The 22,081-nt window shown below is 48.9% G+C and overlaps 1 protein-coding gene across 1 annotated transcript in view; it reads right to left on the bottom strand.

Annotated features, from left to right (window-relative positions):
• LOC112576895 (BMP-binding endothelial regulator protein-like) overlaps nt 1-22,081 on the bottom strand; it is a 63,743-nt gene that overhangs the window by 3,517 nt on the left and 38,145 nt on the right. The window contains exons 2-8 of the mRNA XM_025259745.1: nt 7,033-7,114; nt 3,885-3,975; nt 3,449-3,531; nt 2,185-2,284; nt 1,676-1,782; nt 1,274-1,411; nt 482-586 (exon numbers count right to left, since the gene is read on the bottom strand). Coding sequence (XP_025115530.1) covers nt 482-586; nt 1,274-1,411; nt 1,676-1,782; nt 2,185-2,284; nt 3,449-3,531; nt 3,885-3,975; nt 7,033-7,114 — 706 coding nt within the window. The remainder of the gene's footprint in view (nt 1-481; nt 587-1,273; nt 1,412-1,675; nt 1,783-2,184; nt 2,285-3,448; nt 3,532-3,884; nt 3,976-7,032; nt 7,115-22,081) is intronic.

Here is a 22,081-nt window from a genome sequence, read left to right as displayed (position 1 = left end):
CGTCACCACGAAGCAGAATATTTCTCTACAGAATACTAACAAAGAAAAAAGAGGAAAGAAGAAAAGAAAGACAAAGAACATCCCGATGTTGTAGTGGTGGTAGCATCAGCTGTAGTCGCACAACATCGACAACCTCAGGAACTCAAAGACTGATTTGATGGCCAAAAGGTGAGTGTACGAGCATTCTTAGCATTCCTCTTACTTATCAGACTAAAGAGCTGATGTAATGTGGAGGTTGTCTGACACTCGTGCAGCCAGCCAGCCAGGTAACACCCTCCAATCGCTCTGACACTAGCAGGTGAGCAACAACATGGAGGTTGCGGTGGTGAGCAGACCTCACGCCTCATAACTCAACCTTCATTTACAGGTGGGCGAGGCTCCAGACAGGGAGGGAGGGCAGGAAACACAATGGCAATGAATAAGAAGAAAGAAAAAGAAGAAAAAGAAAAAGACAAGACAAGAAAACTCAGTCGTCACCTACCTTTGGACACCAGAGGGAGTTGCTGCAGCGCTCGCGCTGACAATACGTCACACCGTTATCGCATGCGCACTTCAGGCATGGTGACGGCTGCCATTCCTCCTTGTGCTGCTCACACAGGTGTGCAGACATCGCAGGTAAGGACAGAGAGACCAGCATGCCAGTCACACAAACACACAAACACACACACACAAACACACACACACATACACACCACTTCCATTAGTTACATGCAATGAGCACATTAATTTCTTTCTGTCGTAAAGAAGCTGACCACACTGGGTATCACTACCAACATATACAAACATATACAAAGGTCTACAAATTATATTTTGGAGAACTTGTGGACCAGGTAGACATTCACCAAAGATACATCACATTTGTTTGAGAGATGTACACACGTTGTGACAATGAGCAGGTTATGACCAATGACCAATATTTGTTGTTTTAATATCTGCAAGCATCAGTCCCCGCAAACAGCGACTTTAATCTTTGTTACTTAAAATAGAAAATGACGTGAGCTGATCATCAAACGAGGGCTGGCAGACGACACATGGTGCGACAGTTTGGTATAAAAGTCGCGGTTAACTTTCCTGACCTCACCTCCCCCAGACCACGCTCCCTATCCGCAGCTCGCCAGCAGACAAGAAAGTTGCGAGCAAGCGAGCTGACTAACCAATTCACCAACAAGTTAAGGTAACTAGCCCTGTAAAGTCTGCTGCACCCTGACTAACCAAGCAACTATACACAGCTACAGACAGCGATGAGGAGGCTGCTGCTGCTCACGATGCTCACCGAGTGCTGTGCGCCCTGGAACGTGCAGAGTCGTCGGGTGGGGCACGTGTCGCAGCACCCGTCCTCTGACTTTGTCCGCTCCTCTGGTGGACAGTCCATAACTGGGCACGAAACTCGGGTACACAGGGAGGTACCTGACTGCAAGCAAACACGGGGATGGAGTCAAAGGTTAACACTCTACTGTCTCACAATTAGCATACGGGTACAGTCCACCTGTACAAGGTGCTAAAAGAGCAGTGAGTGACTCGGTGATAAATCACACAACAGACAAAACTCAGGTAACAGCCCACACACCTACCCTCAGCTTGAATGTTCTTTATCTACCCTGTCGCTACTGTGAGACCAGCTGACATTTAGTGACAACAATGCAGTAAACACGGAGACGTTTAAAAAGAAACTCACCATACACCTGCAGCTGCTACAGGTGTCTGGGTGGAACACCTGACCACGCCGGTACACTTGCTTTGCGAAGTAACAACGGGAAGGCACATCAAAGATTCTTCTCATTCCTGAAGACAACAATAAAACAAAAGGAGAGAAAAAGAGACAAGGACAAAGGAAAAAAAATATTTAAAAAAACTACATGAGTGAAAGACAAAAAAAAAAAGGAGAAGAAAGTTGGTGAGACAGCAGGAAGACAAATTAGTCATCTGACTGAAGAAGTAAGATGAAGGGCAGAATGAGGGAGGGGTACACGGGGTGGCAGGCGCACCAGCTCCACAGTCCGGCGTCTGGGGATTTCCCACGTGACGTCACCAAAAGCTTTCAGACCTTTGACCCCAAGTTGTCACAGACACTAAGAATCGACCTGGGAACATTAAGCATAACACGAGGCGCTGAAACAGATGGCTGGAGCAAAATAATAATTGAAAAGAAACCTGCCTGGGCAGACAGATGCACTTTGTTCTCACCTCGGCACTTGGGGCAGCACTCTCCCTTGGGCTGGAAGATGACTGATGCCGGGCAGTTCAGCACTGCGCATGCGCGCTTTGTGCAGGAGATGGAGCCGTTCTGTGGACAGAGAACATTCTAGATAATCTTTATCTCAGTTCTCTAAATTGTTAGCATTTAGCTTGTACTTAACGAAGATCAAGTCCTTAATACGAAGTTGCTTCAGCCTCTGAGGCCAAAGAAAATCCAAGAAAACTTTGCGTGATAAGGATTTTGTAGATGTAACAACAGTGACATCTTGTAGCTCTCGGTTAACTTGCTTAACATGCCATCATTCTCAACTCGGGTTTTCGTGATTCTATGGCCTCAGCCAGCTTGTCTCTTGTCATTGTTCCAACGGTCCTCCACGTTTTAAAGCTGCTGTGCTCTTCACATTTTCCTTTTTGTCTTTTTCCTTTTTGGCGAAGACACATTGCTCACTCGGAAATGCATTTCCACATCCTAGTGTAAGTATATGTGTATCTGAAGTGGGTGTAGTGTCAAATGTTGAGTGATGAGTGTCTTATATTGCGCTGTACAATTAGAGACAGAACCTGTCAAGCTCCACTCCCCAACGTTTCTGTCTGTCTTTTAAGGTGAGAATGAAATGTGTGAGATCATTGTTACCGATGCTGTCTCACTACCTTTCTTTGACAGTTTATGTACACCGCACACTGTGTCATTCAACGGATTTTTGTTTTTTACTGGAATAGTCTGACAAATATTCCGACATTTGTTGTAACACACGTGACCGTTATATTAGCGTTGTTGTACAGAGATTTCGCTTCATTCTTTTAGTTTTTAAATGGAGTTCTCGTTAACGACTGACAGAAACACGCACGCACACATGTTTACACACACGTACACGCACACACGTGTGTTTATTTGTATGTAAGTATACTAACTACTGTCATCACAGTGACACCTGACATCCACACCATCACACACTGTGACAACATGTGCAGCATCAGGAGCGCCGGAGGAATGCGAGGAGGACCGCCACCCTCGTCATCACAGGGTCACGTGACGTCCACTCAGTTTACCTGTGAGTTTACCTGTGGGTCGCAGACTGACGCCACTTCCGCCTTCATCACCTCGCTTCACACCGCGTGACCCCAGTCACGACACTTGCTTTCTTTTCGTCTTTTTTTTTTTTTTTTTTGAAGGCGACTGGCGGTGGGGCGTGGAGCGTGACTTGTGTCACGTGTCAAGATGAAACCAACGCCGGGGGCCGGGCGGACTTACCTGGCAAACACACTCAGAACATACATCATGCGACAAGGTGAAGCGCTCGCCCTCCGCGTAGTCCTCACCTCGAAACCTGCAACCTGCCAAAAAAAAAAAAAAAAAAAAAAAAAAGTTTGTGTGACAAGCCAGGTATCCTCATGTTTCAGCAGCTAATCATTATTTTACAATTGTACACAAAATCGCTTGCATCTGAACATAAGTAGGTTTTAGTTGCACAGCGTACAAACACCAGGATGGAGTTGTAGTTTTTGAAAATAAACCCAGAAGCAGGGTTACACAACTCGGTTTGATACTGAGAACAATTAAGAAAGATAAAAATGATCTACAGACTGACAGTAACACGGACAACACGTGACAAGCTTCACCATCACCTCCACCTTTCTTTCCCAGCCTCCTCCCTTTCTCCACTCTCTCTTCTCTTCCTGTTCTTTACCTGGGCAAACGGGGCAACATCGGCCCTCAACCGGAAGTGGCGTATGGCAGTGAGTGAAGCACTGCTCCCTCACCTCAGTGACGACGCCGGCCTGCAATGATAAACAAAAGGTCAGAAGCTAAGAAGGAGATTCGACCCTCAGTTTTTTTCTCGGGGTGCGAACGTGACACAAGGGGCTGGCGAACGATCAGCTAAGCCCCTGACAGTTGTCTTTCCCTGCCCGTGCGTCAACGACTGATGAGACACCGTACCCTAGGGTCACTGCACCACTTCCTCTCACCCTCATCCCTCCCGGTGCCCCCATCATCACCCGCACCCCCTGTAGCACTCACTACAAGAGACTACATCATGCTGCTGTCACACTTCTCCTCCTTCGTACATTATTCCAAAGACATTTGTTGTTGTTGTTGTTATTATTACTCGACTAGTGGGACGCGTGACATTCTTGTGACCAAACTGACTTCAGGCGGAGCAGCCAGCATCTTCAGTCGAGGGCTGAGTGCACCATTGTTTTCCTCCAGTTCGTGTGGTGGACGTGGGGTCAGGAGTAGGTAAACACGCACCTAGTCTCTAGGCGGAAACACAAGTGAGTGGAGGGGAGGGTGTGAGTGGGGAGGGTGCAGGGGAGGGGAGGGGCGCTCGTGCTGTCGTCACGAACTGTGTGGGGAGTCAGGCACGAGCACGTGCAAACAGATGGCGTCGTCATCTGGGTCTCGGGGTTAAATATGAACTGAGTGACCCGAGGGGCCGGCCGCTGCCTTTGCCAGTGATGTAAGCTCTGACCTAGAACGTTCACGTGACGTAGGTCATGGCGGGCGCGTGACGTCACCGGAACATCTCAGCGCCCTCTATGTACACGTGACAGTAAGCAACTATACACGTCTGGTAATACATTGTCTGTCTGGCTCTATCTGTCACACACACACACGCACACACACACACACGCACACTCACACAGATACGTGGCGAGGCTGTACTCATACCTGGCAGGTACTCAGCCACACCGAGGGCGTGCAGGCAGGCAGGCAGAACAGATGAATGTGCCATAATAAAACTGCGGAATTTTATTTTCCATGAAACAAAATCCACTGGCTTTATGGCCTGACACCCTCCTCCGGTGTCTGTCTCCCTCTCCCCCCTTGTCACCTTCCTTTGCCCTCCTCCATCCCCGCTCAACCCTCTCCCCTTCCTCCATGCCCTGCTCCACCAGAGAGCGATGATGATCATGACGAAAGGTGAGATAGAGTCTGACGGGTGGAGACGGACAACTGCAAGACCGACACCCGCACTTGTCAAGGTCCAGGTACTCTGAACATCTGTAGTTTGACGACGGCGACAACGAACTACTAACACAACAATCTAGTGGACAGGGATGAAGGGCAAAGGACATCTTGAAGTCAAGGATTTTTGTAATAGGCGAGGCCTCAGATCACGTGACTACCAGTTCCTTCTCATGTCACCATGTCCTGTGATTGTTTGCCTCATTTCCCGGTGTTTTCGTGGCTTTCCTGTTCGCACCAACATATTGTTCTTAATGATAGTTCACCTGCAATTCTCACCTGGGCTGATTTGAACAAGGACTGTGGCGAGGAGGCGACTAAACTGCATCAACGAGTCCGTGGTACCTCGGTGTGTCTGGGCATCGAAACTTCATAAATAAATAAATTTGAGCGGTATACTTCACTGTGAACAGATCACAGACTGTTGAGCGGTATACTTCACTGTGAACAGATCACAGACTGTTGAGCGGTATACTTCACTGTGAACAGATCACAGACTGTTGAGCGGTATACTTCACTGTGAACAGATCACAGACTGTTGAGCGGTATACTTCACTGTGAACAGATCACAGACTGCTGGTGGTGACCGCGGTGTTAGTCGCACAAATGAGTTTAGTGTGTTACTATGGTAACAACGTGTGTATCATAGACAGGCCTCCAAGTGTTTGCTGCAATGAAGGAGTACAATAGTACATCATGGTCCACACACCAGGGGGCGCTGTAGGAGACCAGCTAACGATTGGTTCATGAAGTCGCTGTCGTCACATCTCCACGATTTCTGATTCCTTACATCAGATGATGATCACAGTCTCACGGAACATCTGTCACTTAGCAACATCCTCATATCATGTGCCGACACGAGTTGACAGGTGACAACATCGCATGTTACATGTTTGTTACATGTTTGTTATTTTTCAGACGGTTACAAACTGTATCGTGAACAGACATTCACCGTGCGCTCAGGTAGGTCTTTAAAGCAAACAAAAACAAATTAAAAAAAATAAGGGAATAAAAAAAGTAGAGGGTGGTTGTGATTGTGTCATCAGCTACGACGTGGATAAGGTCGGGTACATGTGTGTTGGCTGCCATCACTATCGTACCCCACTGTCATCGCTGCTTTATTGCTGAAGTGGGTGCATGCCTTCAAGGGTCATCGTCAACATCTCAGTCGCGACGTCTTCTACTCCAGACGAGCCTGACAGCCGGGCACGTGTGGAGCCTCGGTGTCGAGACTGGTGTCCCGGCATTCCTAGCGCCTGTCTCTGTCTCTCTCTCTTACACACACACACAGAAAAACAGTCACACACATATACACACCACACATACAGTTCGTGATGCGTGTCGAGACTGGTGTCCCGACATTCCTAGCGCCTGTCTCTGTCTCTCTCACACATATACACACCACACACACAGTCAACAACGCCCCCCACACTGGGGTGGATCAACCATAATCTCACGTAAGCTCACATGCTCTTTAGCAAACCTACAACCTGTCGCCACCACATGTGTTTACATGTGTTTACATGTGTTTATTTGTGTTTACATGTGTTTACATGTGTTTGTATGTATACGTGTGTGTGAGAGGGGGAGTGAGATAGAAATTGTTGAAATTTTGTGGTTTGAAAAAAAAAACGAAATCAAAAGGACAAGGCATGATAACTATGACACACTTAGTGTAGATGACGATGACAATAATGAAGATGAGGAAAGGTGTTAGCACGGTGTGACTGTCTGTGACACTCGTCACGTGACTTTCAGTTTCAAAACTCCGCCTCGTGAATGCGGGTGGACCATCAAATCTCAGGACCACGTGATGCTAGTGGACGGGTGGATCTGCTGGGAAGAAGAACGTACGAAAAGTCACCTACCCGACAGTGCAGGCGCTTGCACGGGTCCTTGCTGTCGTCCAGCTGTCGCCGCTGTTGTAGGCCTGTCCATTGAGTCTGCAGCCTGCAACAGTCAGCGTTTGCAAACACCCACACTCCACTTGCAAATTATGAAGACAGACCGACAGACAGACAGACAGACAGGCAGGCAGACAGACAGACAGACAGACAGGCCAAGCAGGCAGGCAGGCAGGCAGGCAGACAGACAGACAGACCGACAGACCGACAGACAGGCAGGCAGGCAGGCAGGCAGGCAGGCAGACAGACCGACAGAAAGACAGACGAAAGAGACAGAGAGAAAGACCGACAGACAGACAGACAGACAGACAAACTGTACCTTTGCAGAGCTCGCAACACCTATCGTTCGGGAGTCCAAACAAGATGGCGTGGCAACCCTCAAGTTTTACACATTTCGCCTTCTCGCATTCCACTTGAAGATTCTGAAAAGAGAGCAATCCACACCTGAATCACACTTTGCCGACGAGTGTTAACGAGGTAACAACTTAATGTGGGTGCATACATGTTTTCTAAGCGCCTGGATGCATTTTCCTCTCAAACTTTTTCTCATTTCGTTTAAAACAAAAGACAGACTGCCTGACGACATTGATTGTCGTGGACTTGTTGTTTCTGTGCGAGATTCAAACGTGGGACCTGAACCTCACTGATGTCGAATCAAAACACCTTTGAAGAACAGATGGAAATTACAGAAACACTTCTTTGTGTGATCACCTTTTTTTTTTTTTAGCAAGTTTGCGCGCACACACACACACATGCAACTTAGAATACCATAACCATGAAACCTGTTTGTAAAGTGAAACATTGCCATGACAACGGCCTTTTACTTCAAATAAAATGTCAATCTACATTGTATAAATTAATAAATAAATTACAAACGCAAAACCATCACAGAAAGAAAGTCCACGTTGTCGCAGCAACAGAAGTGTCGACCTTAAATATGTTCACAGACAGAAAGAAAAAAAAAAATGTTGAAGCAAACAAGTGAATTATAAAATAATTATAATTATTATTTATCAGTGTGTCGGGATATGTAGTGACTAAGTGCAGTCAAGCTGGGCTGGATGAACGAAGGCACGTGACTGCTGTGAACACATTGGACACAATCAAGGGAGGAAGAAGCGCCCCCTGTCCTGTCCCTTGTCTTGCCCTGTCCTGTTCACTGTCCTGCCCTGCCCCTGTCCTGTTCCCTGTCCTGCCCTGTCCAGCCCCCTGCCCCCTGTCTGTCCTGTTCTTGTCCATGCCCTGTCCTACTCACTGTCCTGCCCTGCCACTGTTCTGCCCCCTGCCTTGGCCCCTGTCCTGTCCTGTCCTGTTCATTGTCCTGCCCCCTGCCCTGTCCCTGTCCTGCTGCTGACAAGCGTCAGACGGCGTCAGGACGAGCGGCGCTGTGCGTCAGTGTGTAAGATTTATGTCCCCTCACTACAGCAGGCGCCACCAAACTCAATCAACAACAGCTGACCCACTCGTGGTGTCTACGGGGCTAAAGGTGAGTGGAGGTGCTGGAGCAAGCCACGGCAGTAGGGGGGTCAAGGGGCGGGGCTTGAGGATCTTAGCAGGTAAGCTACAAAAAGGCAGGAGTAAAATGATGGCGTACAATTTCAACTTGCGGAAATGCAATCACGCCATCTTTCAACGAGACGTGGCGCAACGGAAAAGGGAGGAGATTGAGAACAAAAAAAGAGCAGAGGAGGGTGGGTAGGAGGCAAGACAGAGGTGTGGACGACAGTGGGCTGCTCTGGCCGACTGACAGATGCATCGGACAGGATTTGTTTGGGTTTTTTTGTTGTTGTTGTAATTTCTGCATCCAAACTGTTTCAGACGGTGTGACGTCACACTGGTGAGCGTGCTCGTCTATTTTTAGCAACTTTACCTGACAACGAAAGGTTTTGACTTTGTGTACTGTCGATGTTATTGTTTGCTTTAGGCTACTTTTGGTTGCTGCTACATCATGGTATGTACCCACACTTTTATTTGGCTGAACAAAACTGAAGGAAGATGGTCACGTGCTCCGAATGACGTGTGTGTCACGTTCCCGTCTGGTTGGTTGGCTGTATGGTTTTTTTTGTTTGTTTGTTTGGTTTTTTTTTGTTGAAGGTTATAAAACTTAATATTGAAGTGTCAGCCTAGGACTGACAACAGTGATAACTAGACTAGTGAATGAGATCATTTCAGTGGAGGATGGAGGGCACAGAATAAACAAAAGTGAAAGTGTAGGGGAGGGCATACCCGAGGACCTATATATATATTCTTATTTGTGTCGATGACGACCGAAATCCAAAGTATTGACACATGAGGCACATTGCACTAGAAGAGAGAGAGAATGATATATATATATACGGGTGGGTGGTGGCTGAGCATCGTGCAGCGGGTGGGAGGCGGATGACAGGGTGGGGATGGGGTGAATGAAGGGGAAGAAGCCGCCATGACTTAAAGCCGCTTTACACGGTGAGTCCAGTGTACTCGCAAAAGCTCGAGCAAACACGCGGACCATCTACTTAACCAGCGCCAGACCGGCGGCTTACCCGAGTCAATACCCGGCTTTAGAGGTTAAATATGGCTGCAAAGCTGGCGGCACAGGCAAGCAGTCCTCCGTCACCGCTCTTTCACTCATTACAATGAGGTCGGGCTACCCGCACCCTCATTACAGTGAGGCCTTTCTGCCCGCACCCTCATTACGGGGACAGCATTCTGTCCAAGCTGTTTGCCCCTCAGGGTCCAGGGGCTGACCACCTGTCGGAGTTGTGCTCTGAGAAGATGCGCGTCTCTCCGGTGTTTATTTACTTGGTTTGTTGTTTAGTTCCGGTGCTTCAACAGATGATGATGATGATGCAAGGTGATTTGTCTCCCACTTCGAGTCATGTATCAACCAGTTACCTCCCCTTCAGCCTCTGTTACCTTTTTTTTTCTACCGACGAACCCCGTTCTTCTTTCGTCTTAAGTTGGCTTTACCGTTGTTTAATCATAAATTTATAACACAGATTATAATTTATAATGATGTTTGCTCGGTATTTTAAGCACTTGTATTGCCCTCCAGTCCAGTCTCCGTGAGTAGATGTTCACCAGGAGGCCCACGAGCCACGAAGTCTCGTAGAAACTCTCGTGACAAGCACGAGTTCTTTTCTCGCCATCCACAGGACCGGTCGTTGTTTAAACCCGACTTCGAGAGGCAGTCATATTTGTCCACTGTAATTTCAGAACCGATGATATTCATTGCCTCCCCTTAATGAAGGACCAGCTCTTGTGGCCGCCGTCAGACGGCGCTGCACGTTGTCCTGGTCCCGTGAAGTGTGTGGACATCGACTGTAGTCACAGCACAAGTGGTGTTTACCTGGCGAGTGGACACGAGTGGTGTTTACCTGGCGAGTGGAGGTCCTTGTCGGTCCTCTCAGTGGAGATGTGTGTGTGGACTTTATCACTTGAAACTCGTTCTCTAACTTTTGAAGTCGTTTGGTACAAAAAACTACCTCGTTCCCACCGATTCCTCACGTTCATCTTAGTCACCATGACCTAAATACATAATTAACACAACTAATACAACTTTTTACTTCCATGTTCAAGAATTTACATGTTGTTAAAAAGAATTAATAGAAACTACTGTACTTCGAGTCTCTTGACAACAACGGGTATATACAGCTGTGAAGGCAGTACGGCAAACACATTTTCATTGTGCTACTAAATTTTTTATAATTAAAAAAATCTTTTCATCATTTTTCCTAAGAGTAGCTCTTGGAGTCAGGTTTGTTCGCTTGACGAAAGCAGACCAAGAATGAAGGAAAGTCAAATTAGGAAACGTGACAAGAATTTCGATAAACAGAGAAAGTGAAAGGCAAGGAAGACCTAGATTATTCTACTGATGTCATCATATCGACAACTGTGACATGGATGTTCATCGATGTACATCTTCTCACCCCCTCATCCTCCTACTCCAAAACTCTTAGTCCCGAGCGGATGAAGTAGGTGAGGGCTTGAAGTGAATGCCTGCGATGTTCCTGACAGGAGGACCACCATCTTGTGTTTGTATCTGTCACACCGTGGTCTGATGGACTTGTGATCTCCATTGTTACCAGTGATTTACACCATGGATTAATTCTTCTAATAGTTTTTTTAATTTTAAAAATGTAGTCTTCACTGTCCTAAAAGAGTTGTCGGCCCCACAAGATGTGATTATCTTACCATAATGGATACGTTTCCACCATCTTCATTTGAGCCAGACGACTCCCTTCTACAAGTACTGCGCTGACCTCTCACCTCGTCTATCACTGCACTTAGTCACTACACATCCCAACACACTGATAATACATATTTTTTCTGTGCTGACTTCACACCTCGTCTATCATTCTCAAACCTCTAATTTCAGTGTTTTCCTCCGATATATCAGATGTAGACACGCGCGCTTGACGGACGAGCTACATCAGCCTGATCTCCCCTGCCTGGAACTTGAGTGACGTCAGCTGCCACCATCACAGGTCGGTGAAGACTGTTACACCGCCTACCTGAGTGTAAAAAACACACCTTCATGGCTTCATCATCGGTAGTGCGGCGTGGAGTAGAATTTGTAGGTGGTGCTCTCTACACGACACTGCGCCTGTAGGAGGTGAGGGAGGGCAGGGCCTGCCACGTGGCGCCATCTTCATCCCTGGCATCTGCTATTCCTGACGGCATCCCTCCCCTCCCCTCCCGTCAGCCTCATCGCGGCAAGCAGAGCGCCACGTCCGTCAGCGCCCTCGCCACGGAACGCTCGCTTTATCGCTCGCCGCCCGACACCCACGACACCCTACAGGGGTTTGCGCAAGGTGCAGACTGGAGACTGGCGAGCCCCTCTTCTGGGCCTTTCCCCGGATTTCGTACTTTATCGCCGTCTGCTGCAGCGCTGCGTGGCACTGCCGGTAATTTCTATTTGAAAGAAATAAATTTGGCGATAGCATCAACGGATGCATTGTGGGTGTGATGATAGGTCAGAGGGTTGTAATGAGAAATGCTTTATCTTCTCTCCCTCCGCTTGAGTACAAGTCATCAGATCGTGCTTTGCAGAGTAGGAGCTTTGTTTTACCAACGACTGCAATATGGATGCTATTCGTTTTCAAATCGTAGTTGAAGTAAACATCGTCATGTGTAAACAGTCAACACCTTGATGGTCAACGGACATCGTGTCCAGCTGTCACCTGCCAGTAGTTTGGTCACAAAGTGTTTTCATGAACTTTCCTGGCGTCTTCAATTTGGCTTTTTTCCTATTCATTGTGGAGCAAATTTATATTTAGAAAGCAGAAGGATTTTACTGGATCAGGACTGTCGCTGAGATGTTTTTAAAAGTTTTGGAAGTTTGCTGGTCCCACAGTCTAAATCTGATTGGCCTGCAGACGTCACGTGACTCAATGAGCAACCTGTGGTCTCCCAGTACAAGACACATCTGACAGCAAAGAGAATGCTGAGACCATGTAAAAGAGTGATCTTTGCTGTCGTCTGTCACCGAGACACGCCTGTGGTCTGTTTTATCCAGTGTTTTTTGCGAGAGACAGGGCGGACCCTCGTCTTGTCGCAGACGTCAAGTCTCAGGGGTCAGGGGTCAGAGTGCAGAATGGCGGCGGTTTATTGTCGGAAGCTCTCAACATGACCTATCATCGACAGTACAAAAGAAAATGTTGGCGGATGTTGTGACAAGCCGTCGTCATCAGACTCGGGGGGAGACAACTCGTGCAACAGTTTTACTCAGGAAAGGTCCGACAGTCATGGTCACGTGATGAATCACTCGTGGCTGTGAATATTGTGAGCTCATCCTACCTCCACTGTGCATATGTTAAACACTTTTTCTGCTAGTGTTTTTTTTTTTAATACTTATTTACTTTTTTTAAAAATAAAAAATCGTGCCGACAAACGTGATGTCTTATCAAAGACTGACAGTTATTTCAAGACGAACACGCATCACGCACTGAAACTAAAATGTAAACAATTTGCGGTTATTTATACAAGGTCTACAAGAAAAGAAGAAGTTTTTCTCCCTTTGGCATCTGCCCTACCACCTGTTTCAAAGAGCGCGTAGAGGAACGAGAGCGGGCGGCCAGTGCCCGCGGTCACGTGACGTGGAGGCGCCTGAGGGTGGGCCCCGGCCCGCCGCGCGTCGTGACGCCTGCCATAAATCGGATCCGAGGCTGGCGACCAACGGGCTTTGTCCGTATGTGCACAGGACTTGGGCTTTATGTACACAGGGCTTTGGGTAATCCGCCGCCCTCGGTCCGACTGGCTGACCCCACCCGTCGCCACGCCAGTGAAGATGAAAGGGGCAGTCGCTGCCGCGCGGGGTCAGGGGTCAGAATGCAAGGCAAACGCCGCGCGTACCCCGACGACAATAAACACGTGGGGGCTCCGGTCGCCGGCACGTGATGCCCCCCAGGTTAAACAGTCATCGCTGGTGATTATGTCCTCGCACACATCACTCATCGTTTATGATAATATGGAGGATGTTGTTGGGGAGGAGTGGGGTTGTGGTGGTGGGTGGACATGACGAGTCGCCGAGGGTCCAACGTCTGCTTAGTCTAGCAGTCACCGTTAATAACGGTCTTCGTTGCTTTGTTTGTATTTGCATTTGGATAATATCAACAACCGTCAGACAAGCCAGTGGCCGGTCGCATGAGGGTGTCGCAGGGCTGACGCCGCCCAGTCCTCACTCACAGCCTGATGTTAGGACAGGAGGGCGTGGCCGACCTGCAGGTCATCACCAGGGGAAGCAGTCACGGCGGACTGAGATAATTATAACGCTGACGACGAGGAGGACGAGGTGCATGCATGTGAGAAAATAAGGTGAGGAAAGACAGAGCTTGAGGTTCGATACCCGCGTATCGCAGCAAACGTACCCTCCACCACCCAGTCGACCCATCTGTTGAAAGTGGGTACCCGACTCCAAGAGGGTTGAGAAAGGTAAGAGAAGATGGGCAACGCCCTCACAAACACAAAAACATGGATCCAGGAAAGTGAGTTCTTCAACCTTCAATCCCCAATGACCTGAAAAAGGTTAGGGGACGACCTTTACCTTCAGAGGATTAGGATCCGAGAAAGATGATAGGTCTGATAGGTCTGTCTCGCTACCCGAGGTCAGAAGGTCAGCAAGTTGCGAGGATTACCGTGTTAGTGGGGTCAGTGGATTTGCAGAACCTTAGGATTATTAGAAAGAGGCTGTAACAGTACTGGTTAGTTCCAGAAATGCGGGTACATGTAAACGTCATCAGCAACCTTTAGAAACACCCAGGGTATGTTAAATACTCTTACTGATGCTACGATGATGATGATGATGAAGGATGTATGCTATTCTGAAATATATTGGATGTATGTGTGGTATTCAGTGGTCAAAATTTGGAGCGAGGCGGGAGGAGGTGACCAGTGGGGAGGATGACTGACGGAGAACTGCGAGACGATCTCCTCCTTCACTGTCACGTGCACAGGAGACCTACACAGACGACCCCGGGGTCCTCCCAATACATCAGTTGCCGTAAGATTTAAACAAAAATACTTTCACGCATACTTGAGGTGTCTGTGGGTCATTCGTTAAAGATGACAGGTGGCGCCGCTGTGGGGTCAAAGTGCAATTTCCTACCATTAGGAGACTGAGGCTCATTACTCAAGCCAGATATCTCTGTGTTTACTTGCGATCCACTGGCCACACGTACACACCGTCTGGCAGACTGTCCCTCCTCCCTTCTCCTCCTCCATTATTTTCACAACATCGTCAGGAGAGGCAGGGAGGGTCCGGACCCTTGTGTCTTCACGAGGCGCCATAAACTCTCCTGTAAGTCAACTGACGAGTAGATATCTGTCTCAGAAAATATATCCACCCAACATACGACAGACGCTAGTCATTCAGCGAAATCACGTGACGTGTAGACTTTTCGTTAAAAATGGAGAAAATATGTGCAAAATGAGAATTGTGAGGACAAAGGGAGATTTAGGTGTCGCACACGCACACTGGTGATGCTGAGCGGTTGCCACACCCGCTGGTCATCTCATCAGTTGTCGGCGATGATGGCGGCTCGTGGCCGTGACGTCACTACTACCCGATACGTCAGTTCAGCCGAGGGTCAGCCCGAGGTTCAAGTCCCGTTAGACGGCCGCCATCCTCACCCAGCATCAGGCGAGGTGGGCGGTCGCTGCGCCTAATCTGCCGCCGTGGCCGGGTGGCGGGTGGGTGAGCTGGTGGCAGCCAATGTCCCTGAAGGCAGAAGGCGGACGTGGCAGCTGGGGTCACGAGACAGTCGATGATATCGGAAGGGAGCGGGGGAGATGAGGTAGGGGGATACCCTACACTTGACGGGTGTAGACGAGAAACTGCAGGAGCCCACGAGAGGGAGTGAGGTGGGAGGAGGAGAAAACAAACACCATCGACCTTTCGCTGGCGTCGCCATGTTTGAAGACTGGAGCGATGTGTAAGAAGAACTCAGGATGGACACCACTGCCTCGTGCGAGGTACAGAGGAAGACGAGAAAGAGGCAGGAAGTTGATGAATTACATCAGACTGCAAGAGACTGATGAGACGGTCAAGAATCTTAAATCCACCCAGTGTTGGACAGGGAGGAGGGAGGGACTGTAGTTCGCCTGATTCTGTGGAGGAGACAAGTCTGTCGGAAGAAGAGTGAGAGGATGGTGATGCGATACCGACATGGGAAATGTGATTGCAATCAGAATTACAACTGGACTAGAACTGGAGGAATCCCCTGAACAGACATCTGAAAAAAATATTAAATGTCTGAAAAACTGGAGGGAGGCACACAATGGCAGGAAGGATGGCATGATGTACATGTTTGTTTTTATGTCCTGAAAATATTGTAAACAAATATTGGTTTATGCATCCTTGTTCGTCCTTTAGTACATCATGCGAGGCCTGCGGGTGTACTCGGGGTGTCGCTGTAGCCCCGTGGGACCAAACAACGGGACTGATGCGTGGGGGGGGGGAGGGGTTGACCGGGTGGAGGTGGGGTGGGGAGGCGCGCGAGAGATAACATTTAACACCCGACATCAGAACGGCGGGTACACACTAACGGACGACTCAGAAGCCAACCACTCGAGAGGACAAGCACCCACAAAGGGCACTTAGCCCCAACTGCACTTGATATCAAACAAACCGGGTACAGGCGCGCCATTGGTCTGTCTGTCTGTCTCCGTCTGTACCTCGCTGTCTGTCTCTCCTTCTCTCTCTCTGCCTTTTGTGTCTTTCTGTTTCTCTCTGTGTCTGTGTGTCTCTCTCTCTTTAACGGGGTTATCTGCCCTTCTCAGTTTTTTCGCTGTTGCAGACTGTTTTGTTTATTTCGCATTGTTTTGTTTTACATTTTGTCTGACATTGTTGTTTTGTTTTTGTCTTGTTGTGTCTTGGTTTGCTTGTCCTTTCTTCTTTATTCCTTTTCTCTGGAAAATTTTTTGGTAACTATGTTATGTGTCAGTGTTTCTCTCCCCCACCTCCTTCGGCGTCCCTCCTGATGCTGATGGTCGTCTTGATGGTTGGTTGATGGTGGATGACAGAGTTGATAATTGATGATATTAATACTGTGATCAGCGGCTTACTTACCCGGCAAGTACAGGTGATACACGGGTCATCAGTGATGCCAGGGATTTTAACCTCTTCACCTTCCTTCTCGCACGGCGCCGCGGACCCTGGGAGATGAAAGATAATGTGAGAGGTTAAGTGTCAGCTGAAGACAATGGGATTTTTTTTCTTTCTCTCTCTCTCACAGAGATAAATAGACAGTCGAACACAATACGTACCTACCCATACATACATACTGACAGTTCATTAAGTATTGAGAAATAAAAGTGTCAGAATGGCTCTCCAGACACAGTGCTGGTTGCGTGCTATCACACAATGGTTGACCCACAACTTCACCGATACACCGATACACCGATACACTGATACACCGATACACCGATACACGTGTCCGTTATCTGACGACAGCTCTAACCGCCATTCAGACGAGTTGTGGCGAGCAGCTCCACTCTCCTCCTCAACCCAGATTTTATGTTCAAAATATTCTCCTGACTGGTTGGTGAGACCTTTCGCCAAATAATTCAGACAGGTTGGTGTTTGGCGCCTGTGGGTCCCGATTGTTGCTGGGGCTTGTCTCCGCGCCGACAGACGGGTACAAGGCGGGTACAAGATGGGTACGAGACGGGTACAGAGTGCGGAGGCTTCGGTTACTAGGCGGCCGGCGGAAGCCCTCGCCTGCAGGTTGTTCACCACTTGTCTGGCTCCGCCTCCACCTGTCTGTCAGGTAATTATGGACTCAATCAGCCCTGACACAGTCAGCAGCCCGAGTGCGGCGCCAACTACGTCCCCGTGTCTCGCTGAGAGAGAGAAGGAGGGAGAGGGTGGGGTTGGGAAGGGAGACAACCAGCCCTAAGCTATCGATAGCCACTCGGTGTCCCCTGACCTCCTCCTTCATCCCTTTCCTCCATCCTTTCGCCAGCGACTTGAGTAGGAGGCACGGCTTCAACCGCAGGCAGCTTAATGATGCCTTGAAACATCTCCACCGGAAGTGACGGAATCGGCGACGACAGTAACGAGAGGTGGTGGCGCGCCTGTGTGCAAGGGTTTGCGGGAGAGAGTAATCTATCGCAGTGGCGCATGAATACACGACCCCAGCACGAGGTTGTCAGCATCGGGCCGGTCTAACAGACGGACGGAAGGGGTTTGGTTGCCATGGAGACGGTAAAGGTAACGAGTCCCATGGCATAGTAATCACAGGGGACGAGGGAGGAGAGTCGAGTGGTCTGAAGACCGGCATGTGAGAGGCGGGACCCAGCACTCTATGAATTCTGATAAATCAGAGACACGTGTGTGGATGGCCAAGGAGGACCTGTTCGTCCACAGGCTGCAGCAGGCCTCGAACCAGGGACATTCTGTCCACTGTCGCCTACTGACCGCAGTCTCCCAGTAGTGTGGAGAAGCACGTGTGGGAAGATTCACGGTAGCTGTCTACCTGTACATTGTTTGTCTACCTGTACACTGTCTACCTGTACACTGTCTACCTGCTGCATCAAACCTTTAGCGGGTGTTTTCACTAAAATGACAACAACAGTAGACAGAGGAAAGAAGTAGAGAGAGAGAAAAAGAGAGAAACTGTGAGCATAGAATGAAGGAGAGCATGATGCTAAAGCTATGAAGACAGAGTGAACAAGACTGACAGCACCAAGAGAGACAGAAGCTATAAAAACAAAAAAAGCGGTAGAATGTCGAGGATTTCAACCTCTCTAAAAACCAACCTTCAAAACACCCGACACCCCGAAAAAAACAAAGGGGGAGAAGAAGCTGTTCTGGTACAAACGGTTGTGTGCGACTATTTTAGAAAGTTTATTTGGTCGCGCCGTCTCATCAAGCGCCGATCGCTTTTTGTCAGGTGTACCGGCGGCCCGCGCCTACCCGTGATGGAGCGCAAACGACATGCAGAGTGGGTGCTTCCAAAGTTTGCGAAAACAGTTGTCTTGCGCATGCTCGCGTGCGGTCTGGAACGTTCTCCACTGGACTAGTCATAGCAAACACCCTGGCGTGGCTCCGTGTACATCAGGCTGACACCACCAAACGTCTGGATACCGACTACTGTACGCCCGCTACTAACACAGGGTACAAACAACATCATGAGTGCGATGTGTTGGTTGGTTGCTTGCTTGTCGAGGGTCTGGTTGTCACACACACACACACAAACACACGCACACACGTATCCAGGGAGGACGAGGGAGGACGAGGGCGCTGTGAAATAAAGATTTGTTTTCCAGAGATTGGCGGAGGCCCTCCACTCCGAGTGTGATGGCATTCATCATGTCAGCAATCACGTGGGCGTAACAAAGGGCGTGACACGCCACGGTCCAGGGGCGCAGGTAAGGGGCGGAGGTTGTCAGGTGTGACTGAGGGCTGGCGTCGGTGCTGCTGAGGGTTCGTACACCAGAAACGTCTGCGGCTCTCGGTCTCCGTGGACACTCGCGGTCCCGAATGTTAATGAAGACAGACAGGGCAAGACACCGGGTACACGTGCTCTGATCCTTATTGTCGTCTTCGTCGTCACAGTTATCTTCGTGCCGCTGCTGTACGTGTGATGTGTGTGATGTCACAACAGTCTAAAATCATGAAATGAGTTCTGTGATGGTGTAAAGCTGTACTGAGAGACGTGCAGACAGAAAATCAGACAAAACGCACAGATGTGAATAATGTGAGAACACGTGTTACAGAATCTGACACAAAACCCAGTCACGTGATCATTTATGTCTGTTTTCATGCATGATCAGTCAAGTGTGTCGACTGGAGCACGTGACCATTTGCTGACGTGTCTGTTTCTCTGAACCTTGTGACTGGGCGTCAGGCCGTCCGCCCTCCTGGCTGCGTGCATCTGTAACGGTCAGTATGCAGGTCTAACGTCCGGCTGTCAGGGTGGCGACACCCGCTCCACAGGGGCCACCATTCAAGTGGAGGGGGCTACACCCTTCCCTACACCCTCCTCCTGGGGTGAGGTGTACTTAGTGTAGGATCCTCTGTGGGGCAAGTACTCGGTGCTTCACCTACAAGCTTTGCTAGTGGCAACAGAGGGTGGGCGGCTCGGAGTTACAGGTAGATGAGACTAGATGAGACACTAGATGAGAGACATGCTGACCAGAGGGGAGAAGACAAAAAAATCATTAAATGAACAGACAAATCAATCAAAAAAAAAAAAAAACGAAATAAAAAAGTAAAAAGCAATTCTTTGCCGATGGGATTACTTTAATCAGGTGACCATCTGCTAGTGTTGTTGACATGTTTACAAAATGCTTTACAAAATGTCTACATAGTCGTTTAGAGTGAACGCGCATCACCCCAACTGTCATAAAATAAATTAAATAAATTAATCTTTCATTCTCCTTGATGTTCGTGTGTGTTTCCAACCTCGCTATAAATCGCTGTCGACCTCCTCACAAATATCAAGTCTTTTCCTCTCCATTACCAGTGCCACGTGTGTGGCCACCTGTGACGACACTCTGGACCAACGTTAAATAAACATCAACAAGAGCCCGGATGTTGAGTAAATGTCTACCAATGGATTGGGGAGAACCGTGATGAAGGTGTGCTTAGCCAGTTCTCGTCATGCCAACGACTAGCAGCAGTTGCTGGGTGACGGGCAACAGACCTGCGCAGTTCCTGTGGTCACGTCACCCAGGTGGCGGGTTCCGCTAGGAACGTCACGCGTGACGTCACCCATGTTCGCACGTCCTGCCGTCGGACTAGTTTCTGTTTGCCTTGGCGAGAACGCGGAGGATTTACATGGGATAAGTGTCAAGGAGGATTGTGTTCACAGGGGTCAAATCCCTGACCTTAGCCGCCTGCGGTAGGCGAGGGGTGAAAACGACCACGACATCGACAACGCCAGCGCTCGTGAACCCCACACTGACACGTCATCGAACCAGAACGTCTGTACTTCCTACAGTCACACACACACAGACACACATACATTTCCTCTCTCATGACGCACACACACACGCACCACGCACCACGCATTACCTGATGACTTCAGGACAAGGACAGGCGCTGGGAGTGCTCGCCCTGCCGCGCTGGCTGCTAGATTTACTCCACCGAGTGTTACCTTTGCCGCTCTCTTATTGTTTATGTACTGCTTACGCAGTTGGCAACAAAGGTCGGGGCGCCATCTGACGGCGAAACCAAAGGCAGAAGCCGCATCAAGGGACGACACTCTGGTGTTGAATTGTAAAGCGTGGAGGCGTCCCGCAGGACTGCACACGGCGCCGGGTATCACACCCGCTCTTTCATGTCGCCGGTCACGTGACCAGGCGGTCTCAGAGCCACTTTCCTCCCGATTCTTGCTCAGGGGGGGTCTGCGTTCCGCTTTTGTCACTCAGGCGGACCGGTGTCCATTAGAAACGTTGATGGCACCCGAAATAAATGTGCGTCTGCCTTCCAAGGCCCTCGTCAACACCTTGGTTCGAAGTTCATTGGAAGCGGGATTCCTTGTGAATGTATTGTTTGACACAATAAACAACCGACAGTCTTATCTTGGTGTAAAGTCAGTTATAAGAATGTGGTATGTGCTGAAAATACAGTGTGCTGTGGGTTCAAGTTGAAACTTCGCGTGTTGGTATCACTGATGCTGTCCCCGCAAGTCTACTTCTACTTGTTGATGTTGATAAAAACAAAAAACAATATTGAAAAAACCAACTTTGAGGCAAATCCGAGAGACTATAAAGGTCTCTAGCAGTCGGCCTCCGAAACCGGTCCAACAGGAAGAATTCTCTCTCTCCCACTCCCCACCCCTCTCCCACCCAAGAGGACAGGGACGTCAAGGGTAGCCAATGAACCCACTACAGCTCCATGTACTTTCCTTCACTCACACAGTGAGATCACCACACAGGGCATACAGGTAGCCATGTAACTTAGGAGCTGTCGTCATAGCAACATAAACTGATATTAAGACTCATCGTTGATCAATAAAGATTGTTGAGGGGAAAACAAAGAAGTTAATTGCGGAGGACTGTAGGGACATGCGAGTACCACGTGACGGGGAAACACGTATGCCTCTCGTCGACGACGACAACGATGATCTGGCTGCTGCGCTGCTGCTGCTGCTGTCTGATATATGATGATGATGAATCAGTGGCATACAATAAGTAGATTCAGCCGCACATTATTTATATTGTTGCAATGTCTCAAGGGCCATTCCACAGGGGATCCGGTCACGTATGTACCTCAACAGACCTGTCCCTTTGTCGTCGCTCTTTTGTCACAAATTAATAGTGTGGATGTTTTAATAATTAGTTTCCATCGTCATTTCTCAACATAAACTGCGACGGTAAACACTATGACGTCTCCACGGCTCACGGGGGCAAACGGAAGCGTTTTATCGTGGCATCTCTCACATATCTACAGTGGAGGTATTCAATTTACTGTGCAACCCCTACTCTACCGCCGCACCATCGTATGGAGGAGTGGAGGACTGACCACAAGGAGCAACTGTAAGAGACGGGTGGTACGGAAGATGACATGAGAGGAAGGGAGCGGAAG

This window comes from Pomacea canaliculata, linkage group LG1, assembly GCF_003073045.1.
Source record: "Pomacea canaliculata isolate SZHN2017 linkage group LG1, ASM307304v1, whole genome shotgun sequence".
NCBI lineage: Eukaryota > Metazoa > Mollusca > Gastropoda > Architaenioglossa > Ampullariidae > Pomacea > Pomacea canaliculata.
Note: the sequence above shows the minus strand (reverse complement) of the source record. Positions and strands in the feature narration are given on the sequence as shown.